General features: G+C 45.9%; 1 protein-coding gene across 1 annotated transcript; it reads right to left on the bottom strand.

Annotated features, from left to right (window-relative positions):
- Positions 1–227: 227 nt before the first annotated feature.
- rinl (Ras and Rab interactor-like) lies at positions 228–18,619 on the bottom strand. The gene is made up of 13 exons (XM_064301494.1): positions 18,332–18,619; positions 16,475–16,604; positions 15,603–15,765; positions 12,540–12,648; positions 12,251–12,323; positions 11,987–12,075; positions 10,863–10,945; positions 10,523–10,763; positions 8,850–9,509; positions 6,981–7,298; positions 6,339–6,470; positions 5,173–5,716; positions 228–633 (listed from the first exon to the last, which is right to left on the bottom strand). Exons 2-13 carry the CDS (start codon positions 16,510–16,512, stop codon positions 228–230), a joined length of 2,856 nt encoding a protein of 951 aa, XP_064157564.1. The 5' UTR covers positions 16,513–16,604; positions 18,332–18,619.
- Between the last annotated feature and the right edge of the window lie 1,758 nt (positions 18,620–20,377).

The following is a 20,377-nucleotide window of genomic DNA, read 5'->3' on the forward strand; positions in this document are numbered from 1 at the left end:
TCGCTCGTGTTTCTACTTCATTCGTCCCTCCCCTCTTCCTCTCCCCTGTCTTCAGCATTCCTCGCTTACGGTCCTCATATCTATTGCCTGTCTGCTTCTCTCTCTCCCTCTCGCTCTTTCCAGAGTTCAAATTCAAGCCAAGGTAATTATTCATTGAATGTCAAACATGAATTCAAACATATTTGGCCTGACCAATCCCGCCCCCTCCTCCCCTTTGCTCCCTCCCCTTATGATGGATGCAGGCTGCAGAAGAGGTCAGAGTTCAGCCAGGGGTCAACAGGAAGTGGCCACGCTCTTTGACCCTCGGTGGCGACCCGAGACGCCGCGATAGCCTCCACTTTAAATGCTTTTCCTGTTCGCGCGTCCATCTGTTTGTCAGTCTGCTGCTCCGGTTCGAGGGGGTCAGCGCCGTTTGACACCACTTCCAGTCCGCTACAGGACAAACGCTCCCTCTGTAAACAGCCCCTGGCGCAGCGAGCCGAACGCTGCCAGGCCCCGGCGACGAAGGCTAAAACCGTTAGCGCCCAGCGGTATCGCCACAGTAACGGTGCGTGCGGGTGGATGGAGAGGCGGGAGGTTCCGTGGATGAGTGGCGACACTATGGCGGGGTCACCCAGTATCACCGCTGACGCTCTGTAGTATAACAGGGTAGGGGAGAAGGTTAGCGTGTGCGTTTGAGCGTGCGAGAGTGTGCGCATGCACGCATACAGGGGTGCGTGCACAGACATTCCCTGCTATGTGCTGCGTGTGAGCGTGCAAGCACATACATTTGTATTTGCTGTTATGTATTTGTGGGTATGTGCGTGTGTGTGTGGTGTGTAGTGGTAATGCCCACTTCTGTACTGTAGCAGTGTAGCATAATGCAGTGTTGAAATAATGCATGTGTGTACGGATACGCTTTTGTGAAGGAACTTGTATGTGAATGTGTGACGGGGACTCGAGGGTGTGTGCATGTGTGTGTGTGTGTGTGAAAGAGCGAGTGTGTGTGTGTGTGTGAGACAAAGCAAGTGTGTGTATGTGAGTGTGAATGTGTGTGTGAGAGCTAGTGTGTGCATGTGTGTGTGTGTGTGTGTGTGTGTGAGTGCGAGTATGTGTGTTTGTGTGTGCATGTGGCTGAGAGGGGAGCTGGAGGAGGGGAACTGGTGATCATTAATCATCCAATTACACACCTGTCAGACTACAGACAAGGGGAGCGAAGGCGGAGAGGGCGGGGAAGGGGGAAAGAGAGAGTGAGAGAAAGAGGGAGAAAGAAAGGGGGAGGCCGTCAAGCTATTATACCTCTACAGTGCGCAGTGGGCTGAAAAGAGAGAAAAACAATGAAGACAAAGACACAAACAAACAATAAAAGAGAATGATTGCGTCCGAAAGACAAAAGCAGGGAAGAATCGACGCATATGGTGGAACCAAAGAATCGATAGTGCTATTGATCACCCGATACAGTGACCGACACATTTTGGTGTGGCTTCCGTGCCACTGTAAACAGAGTTTCCTGTTATTATTTTCCTTGGGGAGGGACAAATGTATGGAATAGCAGCTGGATTGTGTTTTAATGTGCACTGTTTGGGCCTCATTCGGAAAGAGGACATATTAATGACAAACACTGTGCAGTATAAATTAGAATATATCGAAAGGTCTTTCAGTTAAGCATTTGGCTGTGAAATCTTTTGCATATAACTATTGTTACTTGCTTCCTTATATAAATTGTACTCATTGTAACATGGCTCATAGTCGTATGTAGCTGTTCAAAATGTAACAAAATAAAATCAGAAAATTGTATTATTATGTAGACCCAGATGTGAAATGAATATGTCAAGTAATCAATCCATACATGATTAGCTATTGATGTGAACCCACGTTGTTGTTGCCATGTCCAGCACTTTATTAGTTATTCATTACTTTGTTATGCTTATGCTTTGTTGGGTATTATTTTCAGGAATGTGTGCATGAGAGTGAGAGAGATTGCACATGCGCAAGAGAGAGAGAGAGACATTAAAAGCGAGAGACTTATTTTAAAAGCACTTATAAAAGCCGTCAATAAAGAACACAAATAAAGACAAAGGGGAGAACCGAGAGGGACAATCTGAGCAGCGTAAAACGAGTGGTAGAAAGTGAAAGAGAAGGGAAAGAATGAGAAAGACAAAGACAGATATCGCCCTTCTTTGTCCTCCGTTAGGAGGAGTGCGTCCCGGCGTTTCTCTGCTAGCCCTGGCTAAATGCCCCGGGCTGCAGCCATCTGTGTGCTGACTGCCCCGCACGCACGGCCTGTATGTCTAATTTATGGATTCGCTGTATGCTTATTGTATTTTATGCATGCATAATAGATGACGCATGCATATCAAAGAACCCCGTCACATTGGCAAGAAGACGACGGGCGACCCTGTATTTGGGCACTTACGTATTTTCTAAGATTCCAACTTTGAAATGTGTTTCAAATTGTGCTTGTTGGATAAGGTGTACATTCTCTGGCAGTCATGCCCTGATCTAAAAATTCTGAATTTGTGCCAGATGCTCAATTAGGGAAATTTGGTGGGGCGTGTGATTTAAAATTCAGAATTATGGTCGTTCCATATGTTTTGGAATGTATGTGAATTAATTTGAGTTTGTGTGTGCGTGAGTGTGTGTGCATGTGTTTGTGTGTGAGGAAGAGATTCTGTGTGTGCTTGCACGAGTGTGGGTGTGCATGTGCATGTGCTTGTGTGTAAGGGAGAGATTCTGTGTAAGTGCATGCTTGCATGCAAGCTCAACATGTGTTATAAAAAGCAGAATGTTTTTAGAGGTAAAGAAATGGACACTTCAAACTGGAGTTACTGCACACACTTGTAATGCGAATGGACTCATTATATAGTAAGAGCAGAACAGTGTATGAATACTGTGTATAGAATAGTAGGAAGCATGGATAGTGTGTGTTCCTTAGTATGCATGGATACAGAATGTCTGTGTGAGAGAGAATGTGTTTGTGTGTGTGTGTGTGTGTGTATAATGATTGTGTGTATAAAGGGATGGTTTTGCCAGGTGTCCCCAGTTTTCACAAAACTGTGTGGGTGTAATGACTGCAGACAGCAGTAAGACTGGATACAGTGTGTCTCCATGTGTAGAACAGGAATAAGTATAAGATATAGTATTGTGTGAGAGTGTGTGTGTGTGTGTGTAATTACTTTTTATGCCTTTCAGTGCTTTATGCATGTTATGTGTAATAAGTGTAAATATAGTTTCATGAGGCTCTTTTTCTGTGTGATAGAGTGAGCACCAGTTTGAGCAGCGTGTATCAGGCTTGTAATAGGTTCCAGGTTCATTTGTGAGTCGTGTGTTTGCGCTGTCTTCGTAGACGCTCAAACAAATACATACATGCACATCTGAAATACGTTTAAGCAGCTGGGTATCGCTTGAATACATTTAGGTTAGCAGTGCATGCATTTAGGTTATGTGCAATAGCGGTGTTAAGCCCAAAATGTTTTGTGGTTAGATCATACAATTCATCATGCCTCTGAACACATTACTAAATAGTACATAACGTGTTATATGTCTATTTAAAACTGTGGCTAACCTGGCTTTGTGTGTCGAGGTTGTGAGTGTAGTATGGTGCTGGGGACGTGGTAAGATAGCCTACTATGCTTCAGCAGGAAGCATTTTTTCCCCCTTTAATCTGGGGACACATATGAGGTGAATGCGCCATCTTGTGGTAAAACATAATAAAGCAGCAGTCACCCAGTCTAATAAAAAATAGTATTAGGTGTAGATGGATTGATTGTCAAAAACATGATGAGAAGAGGAACAACAGTGAAACAATTGGAAAAACACATACATATTATAATTGCGAGCATCTGGTAAGGTTTGGAGGCTGTAAATTAGACCGACAATAAAGTTCAAAATACATTTCCACAATTGAGAAATGTCTATAATACAATCACACAGGTCTAATCAAAAATATATTACGATATACATTATATATAAGCCATTATAATTGGAATATATGAGTCTAAGTGCAGGACTTTGAGCACATAATGTACTTAAGTGCTCTTAAGAATGAATAAAGCTTTGCTTGTGAAAAAAAAATCTGAATGATATTAATGTTAATACTCTCACAACCAGCAGCAATAGTTATCCAGAGACAGCACATCCAGTTTGTCAGACTAATAGTTCAGACTAAAAGTCTAACATCCTTTCAGCTAAGATATTCACGGTCACAAGGCAACCAGTTATACTTTAAATTCATCCTATAAAAAGTTTATAGATTACAGCATATTATCTCCATAACCTTCCCCCAGCAACTGAAGCCTGTTAGAAAAGGTTATTATTTTTCATCATAAAGGTAAAAAAAGTGTAACTAGTATTGTAATATGAATACAAATTTCTTTACTCAGTCTATACTGCCACATCGAATGGTGTTTGCTTTTAAACGGTTTTACATTCATTGAAACACACTCAGTGAAATTAATTAGCATTTTCTTACCATGAGAAATACTGACATTAAGCTAATTTATGCAAATATCTGAAATAGTTGCTATTAATCCAAAATTCAACTGATATATATGATGTACATATTCCAATAAGCAATGGGTGTATGCAGAAGAGGTACATATAATCTATGAAATTGCTTGGAACATAATGTATGCAGTTCTACATGTGCGTTCATTTCAATCATACATGCATACAGTACATACACATAAAAGGATCGACTGTCATCCATCATGTTTTAAGAATGTAAATATTTACCCAATTTCTATGATTATTTACCCCTGTCTGTCTATCTTCTCTAGCTTTTCTGAGGGAAGGTCTCTGAAATGGCCTACAGCAGTGCTGGTCTGAGCCACTGTCTTGGGACTGAGAACCCCACAGGAATGCTCTCTGTGACATCACGACTTCCAGCTCCATCTCTGTGGTCACGAGCTCCACCCCCTTGCACGTCTCCCAGCAGGGCCCTCCTCTGATTGGTTAGGCCCCCAAGCCCAGACAGCCACTCAGCTGTGGCTCCTCACAGGGGGCTGTGATGGCAGCTCTAACCCCTGCTGCTCTCTATGGTGTCCCAGCAGCTGGAAGGCCAGCCCACGACTCCTCTCACCCAGCTGCAATCACTCCCAACCGAGCAGATTCTCTGATGTAGTCCGTGGGTTTTGTGGGACCTGTGCTTGACCCTGGACCCCTGTCCCCCCGTCCCACAGACAGTCAGCGAACCCCTCCTCCCGGAATCTCCCTTCCTCCTTCTCTCCTTCTCTCCCTTCGCTCCTCTCTTTCTCATGTTTTTCGGCCGTTTCTGGAATGCCCCTGCCCTCCCGAGCCGACCCCTGCTCCCCCTGCCCACCCTCGGGGGGACAGACCACTGGCTCCGCTGTTCCTGCCCTGCTTCCTGTCCTGGGGGCCTCTCGGCAGCCCTCTTCCTCCCCCAGGACCTCCAGCCCCTCCGGAGCAGTGGGGAGCGACGCCCCTGCCCCGCCCCCAGAGGGCGCCTCTGTCCCAGCCCCTCCCCTCGCATCCCCGGGCTTGTCCTCATCAGCTGGCCCCACCTCCCTCCGAGGGCCCGCCCCTTCACTGTGCACATGCCTCCGAATAGTCCTCCTGGTCTTGCCCCGTCGCGATTGGTTGCAGTGCAGGGTCCGTCTGCGATGCCATCGGCTGAGGGACTGCTGGGCCTCGACGCTGAGCTGGCGGGTGGCCAGGCGAGGTTGGAAGCTGCTGATGTAGAACAGGGAGGCGTACAGAGACGTCAGGTAGTACCCGCCTGGGAGGAGACAGGGGGAGGGGGGAAAGCAAATTCAATATTACTGTAATCGCCTTTTACAGTCACATCACATTGCTCTCACAATCACATTGCTCTCATCCAGAGCAACTTATAAAGTGCAAACAGAAAGAGTTATGCAAGGATTGGTAACAATACAGTTATTTGTGTGACAATCGATAGCAAGCATCATAATGCAAACTTACAACATTATGTTAAGTGCCTCTGGAAGCATATTAGAGCACACTGTTGGGGTATGCAAAGTTAATAAGGTAATCCATCCCCACGTATTGTTGCCTCAGTGGAACTGTGATGGATAACCGGATCAGATTGTTATATATATTGCGGGTTTGTTATTATAGACTGGTTTAAATGCTGACTATGCACAGGCTTATGGGATGTGGAAATAGTGCAGACGCAACCTAACCTCTACACTGTTGGTGTGCATATTTATGTGTGTGTGTACGTGTGAGTGTGCGCACATGTGTGTGTGTGTGCGTGTGCGTATGTATGTGAGTGTGTGTGTGAGTGGGCGCCTATGTGTGTGTGTGTGTGTGTGTGTGTGTGTGTGTATGAGTGTGTGTGCATGTGTGTGTGTGTGTGAGAGAGAGAGAGTAAATCCTACCTTCCCCTTGCAGTTGCGTTGGGTCCAGCAGCTCCATCATATAATCTGTGTCCAGCTGCAGAGAGGTGAGATCACTGCGCAGTAACACCCAGGTCAGGCACGGGAGGAAGTCATCTGCCCCAAACACTGCCCCTGAGAGACAGAGAGAGAGAGAGTGAGGGGGGAGAGGAGGGGGGGAGGGAGAGAGGGAGAGAGGGGGGGACAGAGGGAGAGAGAGAGGGGACAGAGAGAGATGGGGAGAGGGAGGTAGAGAGAGGGAGAGAAAGGGCGAGAGAGTGGGGCATGAGGAGAAGAGAAGAGAGAGACTATGCAAGGGGAATCATTGAATTGAAAGGGGGAGCTGGAGCCTACACTGCACTGCTGATCAAACGTCCAGGGGGGTGGCTGAGTGATCTCCTGTGACATATTCTCACTGCTGATTTTATCTTGATCGCTGCAATACCAATATTAAGCTGTGTCTCATGTAGTTAAATGGTGCCATTGCAGATATACACAGCTGAACAGCACACCTTATTCTCTGTGTTTTATGTAGCTCATTTCTACTAATTCTACCAATACCACAATGTTTTGTGGACCCTTGTAATTCACCGCCAGTGGGCTAGGGGGCAGCATACATACTCATGCACCTCGTGCACCCCTCACCTGAGCTGGCGTTGGCGCTCATGCTGTGGTAGATGCTCTTGCAGACCTTCAGCAAGATCTGCACCTTCTTGCTCGGGGAGTAGGCCTGATGCATGGAGGCCCAGCGCTGCTGGATCTTCTCCAGGGTGACGGGGTCTGGCACGCCCGCCCCCGCCGTCCCGCCCAGGCCCTTGGGGTCCTGCGCCTCCAGGGCCGGCTGGTTGTCCCGGAGCTTCTGCAGGCTGCCGTCACGGCTGCGGTACTCCCGGAGGCAGGTGTACAGGTGCGTGGACACCGGCTTGAGGGTCGCCTTGTGCAAGGAGCCCTCTACCATAGCATCTGCCAAGGAGGAGGAGGAGGAGGAGGGAGAGAGAATGAGAGAGAGAGAGAGAGAGAGAGAGAGATAGAGACATTAACATTAATCTGTTGTCAGACCCTCAGCTAATTTCAACAAGAATAATAAATGTTTTAATATCCAGCTTGCCTCAATCTCACAGTAACAGGGAGACTGGAGGGTCATGCACGCTGATCATATATCAGACAGAGAGAGCCAGATAAACTCATTGCACTGCAAATAACATGGAACTGAAGAACGAGAGAGAAAGAGAGAGCGTTCCAGTCTCTTTGGAACATTTAAACATCTATCTCACTGTCAGAGAGTAAAAGCAAGAGAACATGAACAGGGTACGAATCAGCAAGTATACCCTCCTGAGACCCAGCAGAAAAAAACCGTTCAGTATTTACATTTTTTAAATATAATACGAGTATATTAGATGACAAGAACTTGTTGCAGTGAAAATATTTTTTTAAATGTGTAGTATTTATTTTATTTTAATTGAACGTCCCTTGTAGTGTAGGTTTCAGCATGGTAGAATATCAAATGTGGTCCATGATTTGGTTGAGTACACAGTTAAAGGGCGTTAAGATCAGAGACCCATGTCCTCTAGAGAGGGCGAAAACGTATTGCCGGATCTTAGGAGAATATGCCTCTTTGTCACGTGCCAGTGACGCATCTGGTCGACTGCAACCCCGCATTCTGCTTGCGTCAGCCGGACAGGAAGTGCAGCCCTGAACAGGAAGTGCAGGGCTAAGCGGGGGGGTCAGCAAGGGGGTCAGCGCGCGCTTCGGAGGGACGGCATGCGCTGGCCTACGGCCCGGTGTACTGACAGAAGGCGACGAAGCGATGGTGGGGTGCGTAATTCTGACCGGACATTCTGAGCGGTGAAAAAAGGAAATGGAGGGGGAGCGGAGACTCGGTTCGAGGTGAAACTTCGTCCAGCGGATATGAGCTCTGCTGACAGTCACGCAACCACGTAACGCTGCAACCATGTGACGCACCGGGCTCCACGAAGGTGACAAACCGCTGACAGGACATGATACCGCTGTACCTTCCTGTTGTCAGGCCACTGCCTGGCAGCCCAAAATTTCCCTCCAAACAGACCAAATAAACTGACTACCATTCCGTTCCTTCTCTGCGATACACAGACATGCATTCCTATATAAAAAAATAGAGTATAACCACAGGACAGATATGGTACTGGACATGGCTTTGAGGCCCATATTCTCCTCAACTGGACAAATCAAAAAATATTTAAATTTTTTTTACATGATAAGAATGACAAAAACATCTTGCAGTGAAAGGGACATGTCTTTGGTCTTAATCTCAAGAACCGTATATTCTGTGAGTCTGAAACATACACTGCAAAGGGACATTCAATAAAAACAAAATAATATTTTCAGTACAATAAGTAGTTTCAGTACAGCACATTTTTTCCATCCGTGACACATGTATTCCATCGTGTCTCAGGAGGACATCTATACTCATACCCAGAGCAGACAGCGAACAGCTCCTGGGCCCTGACAGAGCCAAACACTGCCTGCAGCACTCACCCAGCTCCCAGTCCGACACGTCTCCCAGGCCGTCTATGAGAACCTGTATCTCCAGGCAGTCGTACAGCGCCTCCTTCAGCCTGGTGAGGGTGCTGCGCACCTCCTGCAGCATCTCGGTGGCGGAGGGGTGGCTGTGGGCGTCGCCCCCCAGCGTGTGCCCCACGAAGGCCCGCACCGCCTCGGCGAAGGCCCCGCCCTTCCGCTCGCTCAGCTCCTGCACCCGCTTGTTCAGCCGTTTCTGCGGCGACACCAGCCCGCCGAAGGCTTGCCCCACGGCCGAGAGGCGGTTCTTCATCTTGTCGGCCAGGACCAGCGGGAGGCGGTGCGCGTGGTGCTGGGCGGGGCTGAGGGCGGGGCTGTGGGCGGGGCTGTGGACGGTGTCCGGCTCCTCCTCCAGGCTGCTGATGGACAGGGAGTCCAGCTCCAGGCAAGGGGGGTGGAGCATTGAAGGGGGAGGAGGGGGTGAAAGCCACACCCCTTCTTCAATCCAGGAAACGCGGTGCGGGGACTGAGGGGTGTCACTGAAGCGTCTGGAGTCCACAGGGAGGGCCCCTTCGCTCCGCCTCTTGAATGAGTCGCAGACAGTAGGCTGACTGGCCCTCCGGAGCACCACCCCCCCTGGGGCAGAGGGGGAAGCAGGGGGCGGGACACTGGGAGACACTGAGGAAAGAGAGAGGCACCAGTTGGCTCACAGAGACACCACACTGAAGAGAGAAGTAACAGCACCATTTACCCAACTGTGCCTCAGCCAGGAGTACCAATCCTAAAAGCCAACCTGCCCTCAATGAAGCAACAATTATTTTCCTTCATCCCTAAGAAATAAACTGAATTCATTAAAATAAAGTCTTTCAATGCGAGTGTGATGTTAAAGGAGGCATATTGGATGGGCTTATGAGTTGTTCACACCCCTGAGGTGAATGGTGACAGATAAATGGGTCAGTGGTCTTTAGCACAAGGCTTCATGCTCCAGCTTGCCCAAGCTTTTTAGCCCAAACCCAGCTGGCCTGACCAGAAACACAATTTTGGATTTGGATTTTCAAACTGGCTTTTTTGAAATCCCTTTGTGTTAGGGAGGCAAAATCCTGGATACAATCCCAGAGAGCCAGGGACAATGTATAGGGGGAGAGGGGGGGCTGTTGGGTGGAGTCAGGGATAATTCCAAGGGCCCTCAAAAATGATGCTGAAATTGCTCAGGGATGGGGAGGCCTGGGGTGGTGGGACCCAATGTGAGATCTTTTCATAGGGTCCAAAATCTGGCAGCATCCCAGCAGACAGCCATAGTCAATCAAATTTTCTAGTCTATCTGAGCAGGTCATATTGGTTCAGTAGCAACAAAACTCAAAGGTCTTATGTAGCACCAATTAATTAATAAGTGGCATATAATACATCTGCTCATTGTCATTAGCATTGCATAATTATTATAAACAGCTTAAAACAACTAAATTTCATAGGATATATGTGATAGTATGTCACTAGTGCAGAATCATGCCAGTTGTGCGCTGTTGATGCTTATGCTTTTGCCAGTGGTTATGGCCCTTATTTACGAAATCGTGAAGGCTTTCGCAGACCCTATTTTAAAGGGGGACGGGGCATTAATCCTATACAGAACAATTTCACACACATTTTAATGACCATCATGTTAAACTAAGTAAAAAGAGAGTTGGCAGCTTTACTTGAACCATCTGGAGGCGTGTCATGAAGTTCCTGGTCCAATGAAAGGCCTCTCAGTCTACGTAGCCCCGCCCCTCCCCATGGTCTGGTTGTGCTCAGTCGCCTTTCTCGCTTGTGATTGGCTGTTTGGCTGGCACCCGAGGGGCTGGATTGGGAGCGCGGTGCCGGCCTCAGCCAGTCATCTCCGTGCTCGTGGAGGTAGAGCGGATTGATGATGCAGAGCGCGCCACTGGCTGAGGTCACCTGTCAGTCAGCATCCCAAAACAGAGGATTAACACAATACAAAGATTCTTGCTTAGAAATGAACACCATACTGCAGACTGGATCAATGGGCCTCTGTACCTGGATGGAGCACATGGTGATTCCAGTAGACCTCATGGACATGTCATCAAGCTTTTGACCAGGGGAGGGGCACAGCCAGAACTCTGACAAACAGATGGAACAGGGAGAGTCAGACTGAGAGAGAGAGAGAAAGAGAGATGCATTGAATGTGAGAGATGGGATGAAAGAGAGATGAATTGAAAGATAGTGATGTTTTGAAAGAGAGAGATGCATTGAAAGAAAGACAGATGAGATGAACCAGAGAGAGAGAGAGAGAGATAGACAGATGGGATGATCAAACAATAAGTGCAGTAATGCAGGCGAAACCAGAACAAATAGCTGAGAGAAATATTTATATTGATCATATTAAATACAATGAATTGAGTGTTCAACCTAGGGCGACATGCAGACTTTTCTAGGGTAGGTGAACTTTTGAGTAAACACTTTGGTTAGATTGAGGATTTTTTGTCTTGTTCACAAGACTCAAACAGGAACACAAAATGAAGACCAATGTTGCAGTCAGTCCAGATTACGTGTCTCTGTTCATTTCTATTAAATGAAGGTATGCATGTGCCACTGCATATTAAGTGTTCCTGTCTTTTACCCTTGCCCTTTGGAAAAGTTGCTGGGGTAAGGTAAAGTCATTTAGGGCCACTAAAGTCATTTAGGGCCACAACAACCCCTGGACCACACAATTCAAGCTTTGTTTTTGAGCGCTTTGTGGCCCCAACAGCATTCTTGTTTATAGCCACCTAAACCTTAGGGCCAGCTCTGCACACCATGGAAGAGAAGACGGAGAACACATAGAGGTAGAGGGCAGAGAGCTTTTGATATTAAAGTGAGTGTGATTCACAGAGGTAGAGAGAGAGATGAAGAAGAAGAGAGAGACAGGAGGGGAAAATCCTGCTTTGCACTGAGAAAGCAAGAGAGAGAACAGAGATAAAGAAAGATCAAGAGAGTGAGAGACAGTGAGGGAGGGAGGGGGGAGAGAGAGAAAGGAAGCGGTAGAGAGAAATAGAAAGAGAGACAGAGAGAGAGAGAGAGAGGGAGGGGGAGGGGGAGAGAGAGAGAGAGAGAGAGAAACGGAGAGAAATGGGGAGAGAGAAAGAGAAAGAGAGAGAGGACAGGGTGAGAAAGAGACTCACTGGGTCCCAGAAGAGACATGTCCTGGCCTGGCTGCTCAGTGAGGCTGTACATACAGGGTGGAAGGAACAGGCAGAGTGGCAAAACATCCCTGGGGAGGTGGGGGCATAAACCAAAAATTATACATTAAAACCCACCCGAAATCGGCCCATAAACCTTACCCTTCATGGCAATATATTCACATTTGCACAGGTCAGAGTGCTTAAAGAAAACAGAAGGATGAAGACACTGCACTAAAAAGGCAGAATAGACTCATTCTCATTCACCTGCACAGACTGTAGAAGGCAACCAGTTGAACCAGGTCTGAGAAACCCAGGTGAGACTCTGGAAGGTGGAACACTAATAGAGAGGGAGAGGGGTATGAATAGAATTTACTGAGTATTCAAATACACCTGTGCTCATGTTCAAATGTATAGACTAATGCCTTGGAAAAATTTACAAATGTCTTTCCTGCCAATAACATTCTTCGAATTTGAATCACTGTCCCTGTCTGTGTGTGTCTGTGTTTGCATAGGAATTTCAGAGGGGCTCTGATTGCTTGTGGGGAGCGTCTACCTGCACCGGTGCGCTGGATGGGGAAATCCCTCACTGGCTGATCGCTGCCGCCTACAGACAAACACAGTAGCTGCGGCTGGGAGGACGAGTCGCTCAGCACCAGGAAACTCTGTATGGAGGGGAGAGAGGCGCACGGGCTGGGAGGTTACTAATGGAAATGAGTCAGCGGTCTTTCCACCCAGGGCTCTGGAAAGGGTGACTGCGGAGAGGAATTACCGAAATGAGCAGCGAAGGAACAGCCAAGGGGGGGGGGGGGGGTGCGTCATTACCAGAAACACAATACTGACACTGCACACACACCACAACTGTCCCACCGCAACTCTACTGACCCCGGAACACATGCATACGCGGCCACACGATCAGTGCTTCAACTACCAAGCCTTGTCAGCACTATAAATAATGATGAGATTAGCAGCATGGCGCTAATACACCAGAAGTTAGAAGTCAATCACCATAAAAAGAAACAAAGAAGGGATTAGCGATAGCTTTTTGCAGTGAAGTCAACAGTGAATACTTAACATAGTTCTCACCCCGTTCTTCTCTCTCGCTTTCACATGCACATGTAGACAGAAATGCATGTATACATGCATAAACACACAGTCATACGCTCACACACACTCAGACACTCACGAGCAAACTCACACCCACACACACACACGCACACTCACAAGCCTACACACATGCACACACGCAGACTTGCACGTGCACACACACACACACACACACACACACACACACACACACCACAGAGGTTACAGGAAGTCAGAGACATAAGTGAGAGCAACGCTCAGGACAAACCAGAATAGAACAGAGTGTTGGTAACACTGAAAGAAACCCTTTTGAAAAGTTCACTGCAAGTCAAAGGAGAGAGGAAAGACTGTTTGAAGGCGACCTTGTGGAGAGAAACAGAGGACCCATTTCATGTACTGTTTTGAATCTGACGAAAACATTTGTGGCTGTATTGATCATTGGAATGCAAGTGCAACTGCTTGTCTGAAAACTCTTCTGCTTTGCAATGCAAACACACTGTGCTAATCTCAGTTCCCTTGGCATTTGATAGCAGAGACAGGTAGTCCATACTCTACTCTGTGTTGCTTAATATATTAGGCAGAGATCTTGCAGACAATTGGCCATTGCAAATTTGTTTGGGCAACCGGATAAATAAATAAAAAGGAGATCAATCACATGTGATTCCAATTCCTAATTTCTACTAATATATTGTAGAGGACTTTAAGGACTAAAGTTTTTGAAAGTTTCAGGAGGCTAAACCAGTGCTCCAATACACACTACCATACATAGAAATAGATTATTAAGCTTGAGTCTTACAGTGTACATCTCAGAGTATTTAGCAAAAACCCTTATTGTCACTATAGTTCACTTTACTCTTCAACCAGTCTACAGCAAACCAAGTGCTATGTTACTGTGGTGTAAATACCCGTCTAACAGCTATTTCATATTCTTAGAATTTCTCTATATTGCTTAATATTACTTACAGAATACACTTCACTCAGAGCTGAATACCACACCCCTGTTAAGTCCAGACTCTTGTAAACCTACCTGTACTGCTCTTCGTAACGTTGTGCCGGCCAGCAAACAGCCACTCTTTGCTATTCAGTAGGTTGATGGTATGCCTATTTATTTTGTTCTGCTTCCTCTTTAGCAGTCTATCTTTTCCACTCCACCCTCCCTTCCTCTCTTTTTTATTCAGTTCAATTCAATATTTTAGTAGTCTGACATACAAAGAATAACATGCAAGTAGTATACTGTATCCATGTTATTTATTGAGATCTCTAACACAAAAACACACATACACACACATACACAAACACACACACACACACACCATAGCACACAAGCATGCACACATATGCATTCTCTCCCTCTCTCTCCCGTTCTCAAACACACATGCATGCTTTGTTTATCTCTCCCCCTCTCACACTATACAGTATCTCGTGTTATATCAGACATCATGTTATATTTCTGCAATACTGCATGAACTAACACACTGTCATTGCCCGATGTGACACAGAACTGGGACTTCCACATTCAGCTGCCTGCATTTGTCACCAGCCAACACCCTTCATATAGGTAAGCCTGGCACCCAATGTCCCTCACACGGGTAAGCCTGCCACCCAATGTCCCTCACACAGGCACCCACTATTCTTGAAACAGGTTCACCTGGCACCCTGGAGCACCCTATTGTGTCTCTTTGAAATAGTGCCGGTCTGTAACCCACCCAAAAACCAGGAGACAGGGCCACTGTCCCGAGTAGCGTCCTGCCATCTCTGCTGCCACACAGCATGCTGGGACATGCCCGCTCTGAAACTCAGACGCAGTTTCTGAAACTCTCAAAGCATCCTTCAAACTAGCATCTCCTCACAGGCAGTTTCATTAATTATTTCCCTAATAGTGAGGGTGGGTATTTTCAGGCATTTAGCCATTTTTTTATAACCATTGGCTGACTTATGAAGATCAGCCTTTTGTCTGATTTCCTTTGAGTGCTCTCAGCCCTGCCCCTTGCTGATAGATGACTAAGGGAGATTGGCACGCTTGTCACCTCGTTTTTACACCACAGACAAACAGGAAGGAACGGCTGACCAATCAAGAGTTCCTGAAGACTCGGATAAACTTTTTAAACATAAGATACAAAAGGCAATACACTTCTATTATATTTTGTTCATAAGAATTTCAATAATTGGGACTTTGTGGTCTGAGAAAAATATTAATTTCTTGAAAAAATTATTTTTCTTTAAACAATTTTCTCACAATTAAAGGTTCGTTTTGTCATGTTTTGAATGAAAGATCAAGTTGATAGACACCAATGGCGCATCTTTATCCAAGGGTGCAAACCTTTCTGGAAAAGCACAGTATAAAAGAAAACCATTCTAATCTCTGTCATACTTTTTTAGTAATAAGTAATAGGCAGAATATGCATTCACAGGCAGAGAATTCTCACAACTTTTTCTAATAAAAATAGCCAGCAACAATGGGACATGTGCACATCCTCACGGCGACCCTGGGGCAATATTGCTCTGTTAGTAAGGTGATGGTCAGACAGCTCACCCCAGGCGGTCGTCCCCAAAGAGCAGCGAAGGCCCCGTCTCGGCTCCAGGGGCTCCCAGGGGCCCAGGCCGACTGGCAGAGTCGCAGCCTGTCCAGCAAAGTGAGGGGCCCGCCTGGGGCGACGCCACTCCCGTTCGCCAGCTCACCAGGAGGCCTAGTGCACCTGCTGACACAGACCTAGAATAATCAGGCAGGCTAAAAGGCATGTCAGGACAACAGCCTGCGCTAGCAGCATCTCCCATTTTACACTTCTAGTATCCTGTTTGATTCTGAATGAAGATTCCAAATCTTGTAGGATAACTTAACCACATGAAAATATTAACCCCCTTTAAGAGTATGTTTTTGGAATGTTTTTTCAAAGTCAAAATGTTCTATAACTAGTGTTCTAGAACTCTAGCACTTTCAGTTACCAGTAGTGATTATTACATCAGCATTAGAGTGTTCACTTAAGAACAGTCTAATGGCATAATTGTGATTGATACGTGCATATAGTGCTTGTAGTTCAGTGCCTGCATTTTAGTGCCTGCAGTGCCAAAGCCAGGCCTCTGTTGCTTTTTATGTATCTCTGCTGAAACACTGATTGATAGATGGAGGTGACGAGAAGACGAAAGCATCATAATAACCCCCGCCTTTCTCACACAAGTGCCCTACACCTTACACACCCTCCAACTCTACGCTACTCATCACATGAAACGGGAAATTACCAATGCGCTGTAGTCAGACAGCACAGGCATACGGGTGGACAGTACATCTCTCTTTGAGATCCATTGCGGATTATGAAGTAGTATTGCTGGCATGACAAGGCCATAATACGAACATTAACTGTAAATGCTGACATTTAGCAAAGTCCAGCAGAACAACGCAGTTCTTACCTGTCAGAAGCATCTTCCTGGTCCTCCCACCCCCTCATCGCCCCCAGCTCGGTGGACAGGCGAAGCTGGGCTTAGCACACACAGCCGGGCTGCTTAAAATGGCACCACCCTTCCATTGGAAATCTGCAGGCTGTAGCAAGTGGCAAGTGGGGCAACGCTGAGAAACATAATGAAAGTAACACTGAGCACATGGGTACAAGAGCTTGTGATGATGTCACCACTTCCTGCTTCATTCACCCCCACTGCCCCACCCCACTAACATTACCACCCAAGTAACCAAACTCCTTCCCTCTCTTATCTTTTCAGTCAGTACTGTCTCTCTCACTCTTTCTATACGTGTGTGTGTGTGTGTGTGTGTGTGTCTATTTTTGTCTCATATTCATTTCTTCATCTAAAATCCAAAGGCCTTACATAAATAGCAAAAATAACAAATTTCACCCTACTGAAATCTTGATCTTGAAATTGTATTACACAAACCAGTATTCTGTGCAACACTATTATGTGCTATAAAGCAGGAACCGATCGAGCATCAGTGTTCAAAGGTGCATTCTGTCCACACTATTTCAGCGGTTACGGGGATGGAACTTTGGTTTTTGTTCCCTCTCTTTGTTACCGGACTGTAAATTGTAACCAGTCCTGGTTTTTTCCCCTTGAGAGAACTGTTGAAAAGTTGTAAAGAGATAAAGAACAAGCATTCTATCACCTGCCCAGGTCTGCCGCAGACCCAATAACAGCAGCGTTTCTGCTGTGATGATGGTCAAGCTAACTTCTGATAGAATTGTTGTCGCCAAAATTTGATCTTTTTCCGCTTCAGATCAAATATTTCAATTGCCCACGTAAGGGTGGCAGTAGGAGGGTAATCTCAAAGTTTGGTGGAAACAGGAACAGGCACACATTTTGGTTCCCCATAGTTCTGGGTATGAATGATTAATGAACTGTTCTGGGCAATGGAAAAGGGGCATGAGAGACACACTGAGAAAATGAGGACATTTATGCCTACAGCTTGTGGTGAAGATACAGGGTGGAAAAACAGCAGGTGTGAAACCAACAGTTTTACGGGGACACCTGCATAAATGTTTAAAGAAGGGACAATCTGTCAACCAAACCATTTGTAGGCTTGCCAAAGTTCTACACTCTTTTCACTCATGTGCAATGCTCCCTTAATAAGTAAAAAGTAGCTGATTGATAGTTCTGATCTGCCTTGGTCTATATTTCTTCTCCCAAAATAGGGTGCAATCTGCTAGGAGAGTTTGAATTGAGAAAATGAAGTAGATATTTGCCGGGTTCCCCTTAGATGCATTTACCAGCAACACGTTTTTTAACATCTGCATTTGCATGCTATATCCTCTGCATGAGTTCCCCTGCCAAGCCTATTTGAAGGTAATCGAAGAAGTCACATCTCAAGCTATGTATTTGATTTCACAAAACTTTGACAAAGATGGATAATAAACCCTACATGCAGCATTTCAATACAAACATACTGTAAGTATCTTATAAGCAGAGTTCAGGGAGTATTCATTATTAACCGAGTTTGAAACTTTCCTTCCCTTCTCCCATAAACACAAGGCTGGGCTGTACTGCTAGGCTCACTGCATGAACATCCACTTTATTTTGGAGTTTTATTTATAATTCTGATGATTTTTTTCCCCATAAATAACTTAGATATTCCAGATATTCCAGTTACCGTTATTAACAGTAAATTATTTAAGTTAATTATTTTGTCATTTAAATCAGCTTTGTAATAATAATATAAGCAGTACATGCTTTGGCAAAACAAATGTCTCTTTGTAATGGCGAAAAGCAGACTGAGCTAAGAGGAGTAAAAGAAGCATGAAACAGGTACGCTCCCATACTCACGTTTGATGTTTCGGTTGCTACTCTCTTTCCAGATCTTCAGGTCTGTGTTTGCTGTATTTTGTGATCTTATCTTTTTTTGCATCACACCCCTCCTCTCTCGCAATCCTCTGCTAAAACTCAACGACTTTCTCTCTTCCTCTCCCTCTTTCACAACATCTTCCCCATCTAATGTGTACATGCGCTGTGTTTAGCAGAATGCTGACATCAACCTCACTCCCTCTAAATTTGTGGTCGTTCGCTGTTCTGTTTCTCAGTCTCTACCATCATCTCTTCCACTTGAAACTGTATTTTTAATTTGTGTGCTCTCTGCTCCCCCTCCCCCCTCCCCAAACTTGATGAGTGTGGTTTACCTCACGTTTATCTTGCACAGAGAACTGAACAGAAGGCAAACCATATTTCATGCATTTAGACTCCAGAGACTCAAGTGCACATTCAATGGGTGGCATTTCATAAATACACCCAAACAATGAGGTCTATCTGCACAGACTACACACACACAAACACACACACACACACACACACACTACATATAAATCCTGTCAATGAAAGTGCACACTCTGCTCAGCTTAATGAAAGTGCACACTCTGCTCATCTCAAAGTGCACCCTCCACAGCTTAATGAAAGTGCACACTCTCCTCAGCTCAATGAAAGTGCACACTCTGCCCAGCTCAATGAAAGTGCACCCTCCACAGCTCAATGAAAATGCACACTCTGCTCATCTCAATGAAAGTGCACACTCTGCCCAGCTCAATGAAAGTGCACACTCTGCTCATCTCAATGAAAGTGCACACTCTGCTCAGCTCAATGAAAGTGCACCCTCCACAGCTCAATGAAAGTGCACCCTCCACAGCTCAATGAAAGTGCACACTCTGCTCATCTCAATGAAAGTGCACACTCTGCCCAGCTCAATGAAAGTGCACACTCTGCTCAGCTCAATGAAAGTGTGCACTCTGCTCAGCTCACTGTTCACATTGCCTTGCCCTTTACAGCACTTGATTTTATAGCAAACTGTTCCCTAAAAAAAGCACCAAAGCAACAGAGTGGCTTGTTGCTGGGACAAACAGTCATGGGTCAGAAGTCAAAATGGATCAAAGTCAATAAGTACTCCTCAGTACCTATGTCACTCAAGACACACTCAAATCTGTTAGCAACAAAAAACCCAGGATGCATAGATGTGGAATGACTGGGCTCATGGAGAGTTCGGTTCCTAATTCCTCATCTTTGAGAAGCACTCACAGACACATCAGGGTCTACAGGTGCTCTTTCAGAATACGAGACAGACAAGTGCATGTGTGAAATAAGTACCAGAGAGGTACATGCTGAACACAGCCAAGAGGAAAGGAAGTCCTCGGAGGGGTGTATGCACGCATTCAGGAGTGTGTGGGTGTGTGACAATTTTTCTGTGTAAATCGCTCTCAATGTGCTGCCAGTGAAGTAGGTGTGTGTGTATGTGTATTCGTGTGTAAGAGCAGAGGAAGTGAAGTCCCCAGGCTTTTGTTCCTTTTCAGATATGCTGTGTGGTGTTGGACTTGTTATGGCTGGTTATGGCTGGAACACACACACACACACATACACACACGCACACACACACACGCACAAACACACGCACACACACACACACACTTTCCTGGGTCTGTTCTGCTTTCATGAGAAGTTGAAAACCCATACTGGAATGATACGGGAAACTACTGGTAACCATGAACTGAACTGAAATGAACTGAATGTTGTCAGTTGGGGGTGTGCAGTACCCGAATGTGAATCTCTACTCAGGCAGAAACGCAGAAGTGGCCATAACATAAACTGGAAGCAAGCAGCGGGAAATGCCAGTTCTCCATATGTAAATGTACATTAAAATAGGTCATAAAACTGCCAATTTCTGTGGTTATACAACTTCCAGTAATGCTACACCCACTTTTTGGTTTCTGAACACATACAAGCACAACTCTGTTACCAATGACCAATTAAGTGAAAGGAAAGTAGCTTTTGGCTTCGGAGACATTAGGAGAAATTGCTGGTGTCAAACAGGTTGCGTTGATTTTGAAGCCT

This window comes from Anguilla rostrata, chromosome 12, assembly GCF_018555375.3.
Source record: "Anguilla rostrata isolate EN2019 chromosome 12, ASM1855537v3, whole genome shotgun sequence".
In the NCBI taxonomy this organism is placed as follows: Eukaryota; Metazoa; Chordata; class Actinopteri; order Anguilliformes; family Anguillidae; genus Anguilla; species Anguilla rostrata.

What these genes read in the sequence shown, in the direction of transcription:
- rinl (XM_064301494.1), bottom strand. Translation starts at nt 16,512, where the DNA reads ATGAGGGGGTGGGAGGACCAGGAAGATGCTTCTGACAG. An exon ending in GAGCGCCAACGCCAGCTCAG is followed by an intron (nt 6,471 to 6,980) that starts GTGAGGGGTGCA and finishes TCTGTCTCTCAG; the next exon opens with GGGCAGTGTTTGGGGCAGAT. An exon ending in GGGAGATTCCGGGAGGAGGG is followed by an intron (nt 634 to 5,172) that starts GTTCGCTGACTG and finishes GTTATACTACAG; the next exon opens with AGCGTCAGCGGTGATACTGG.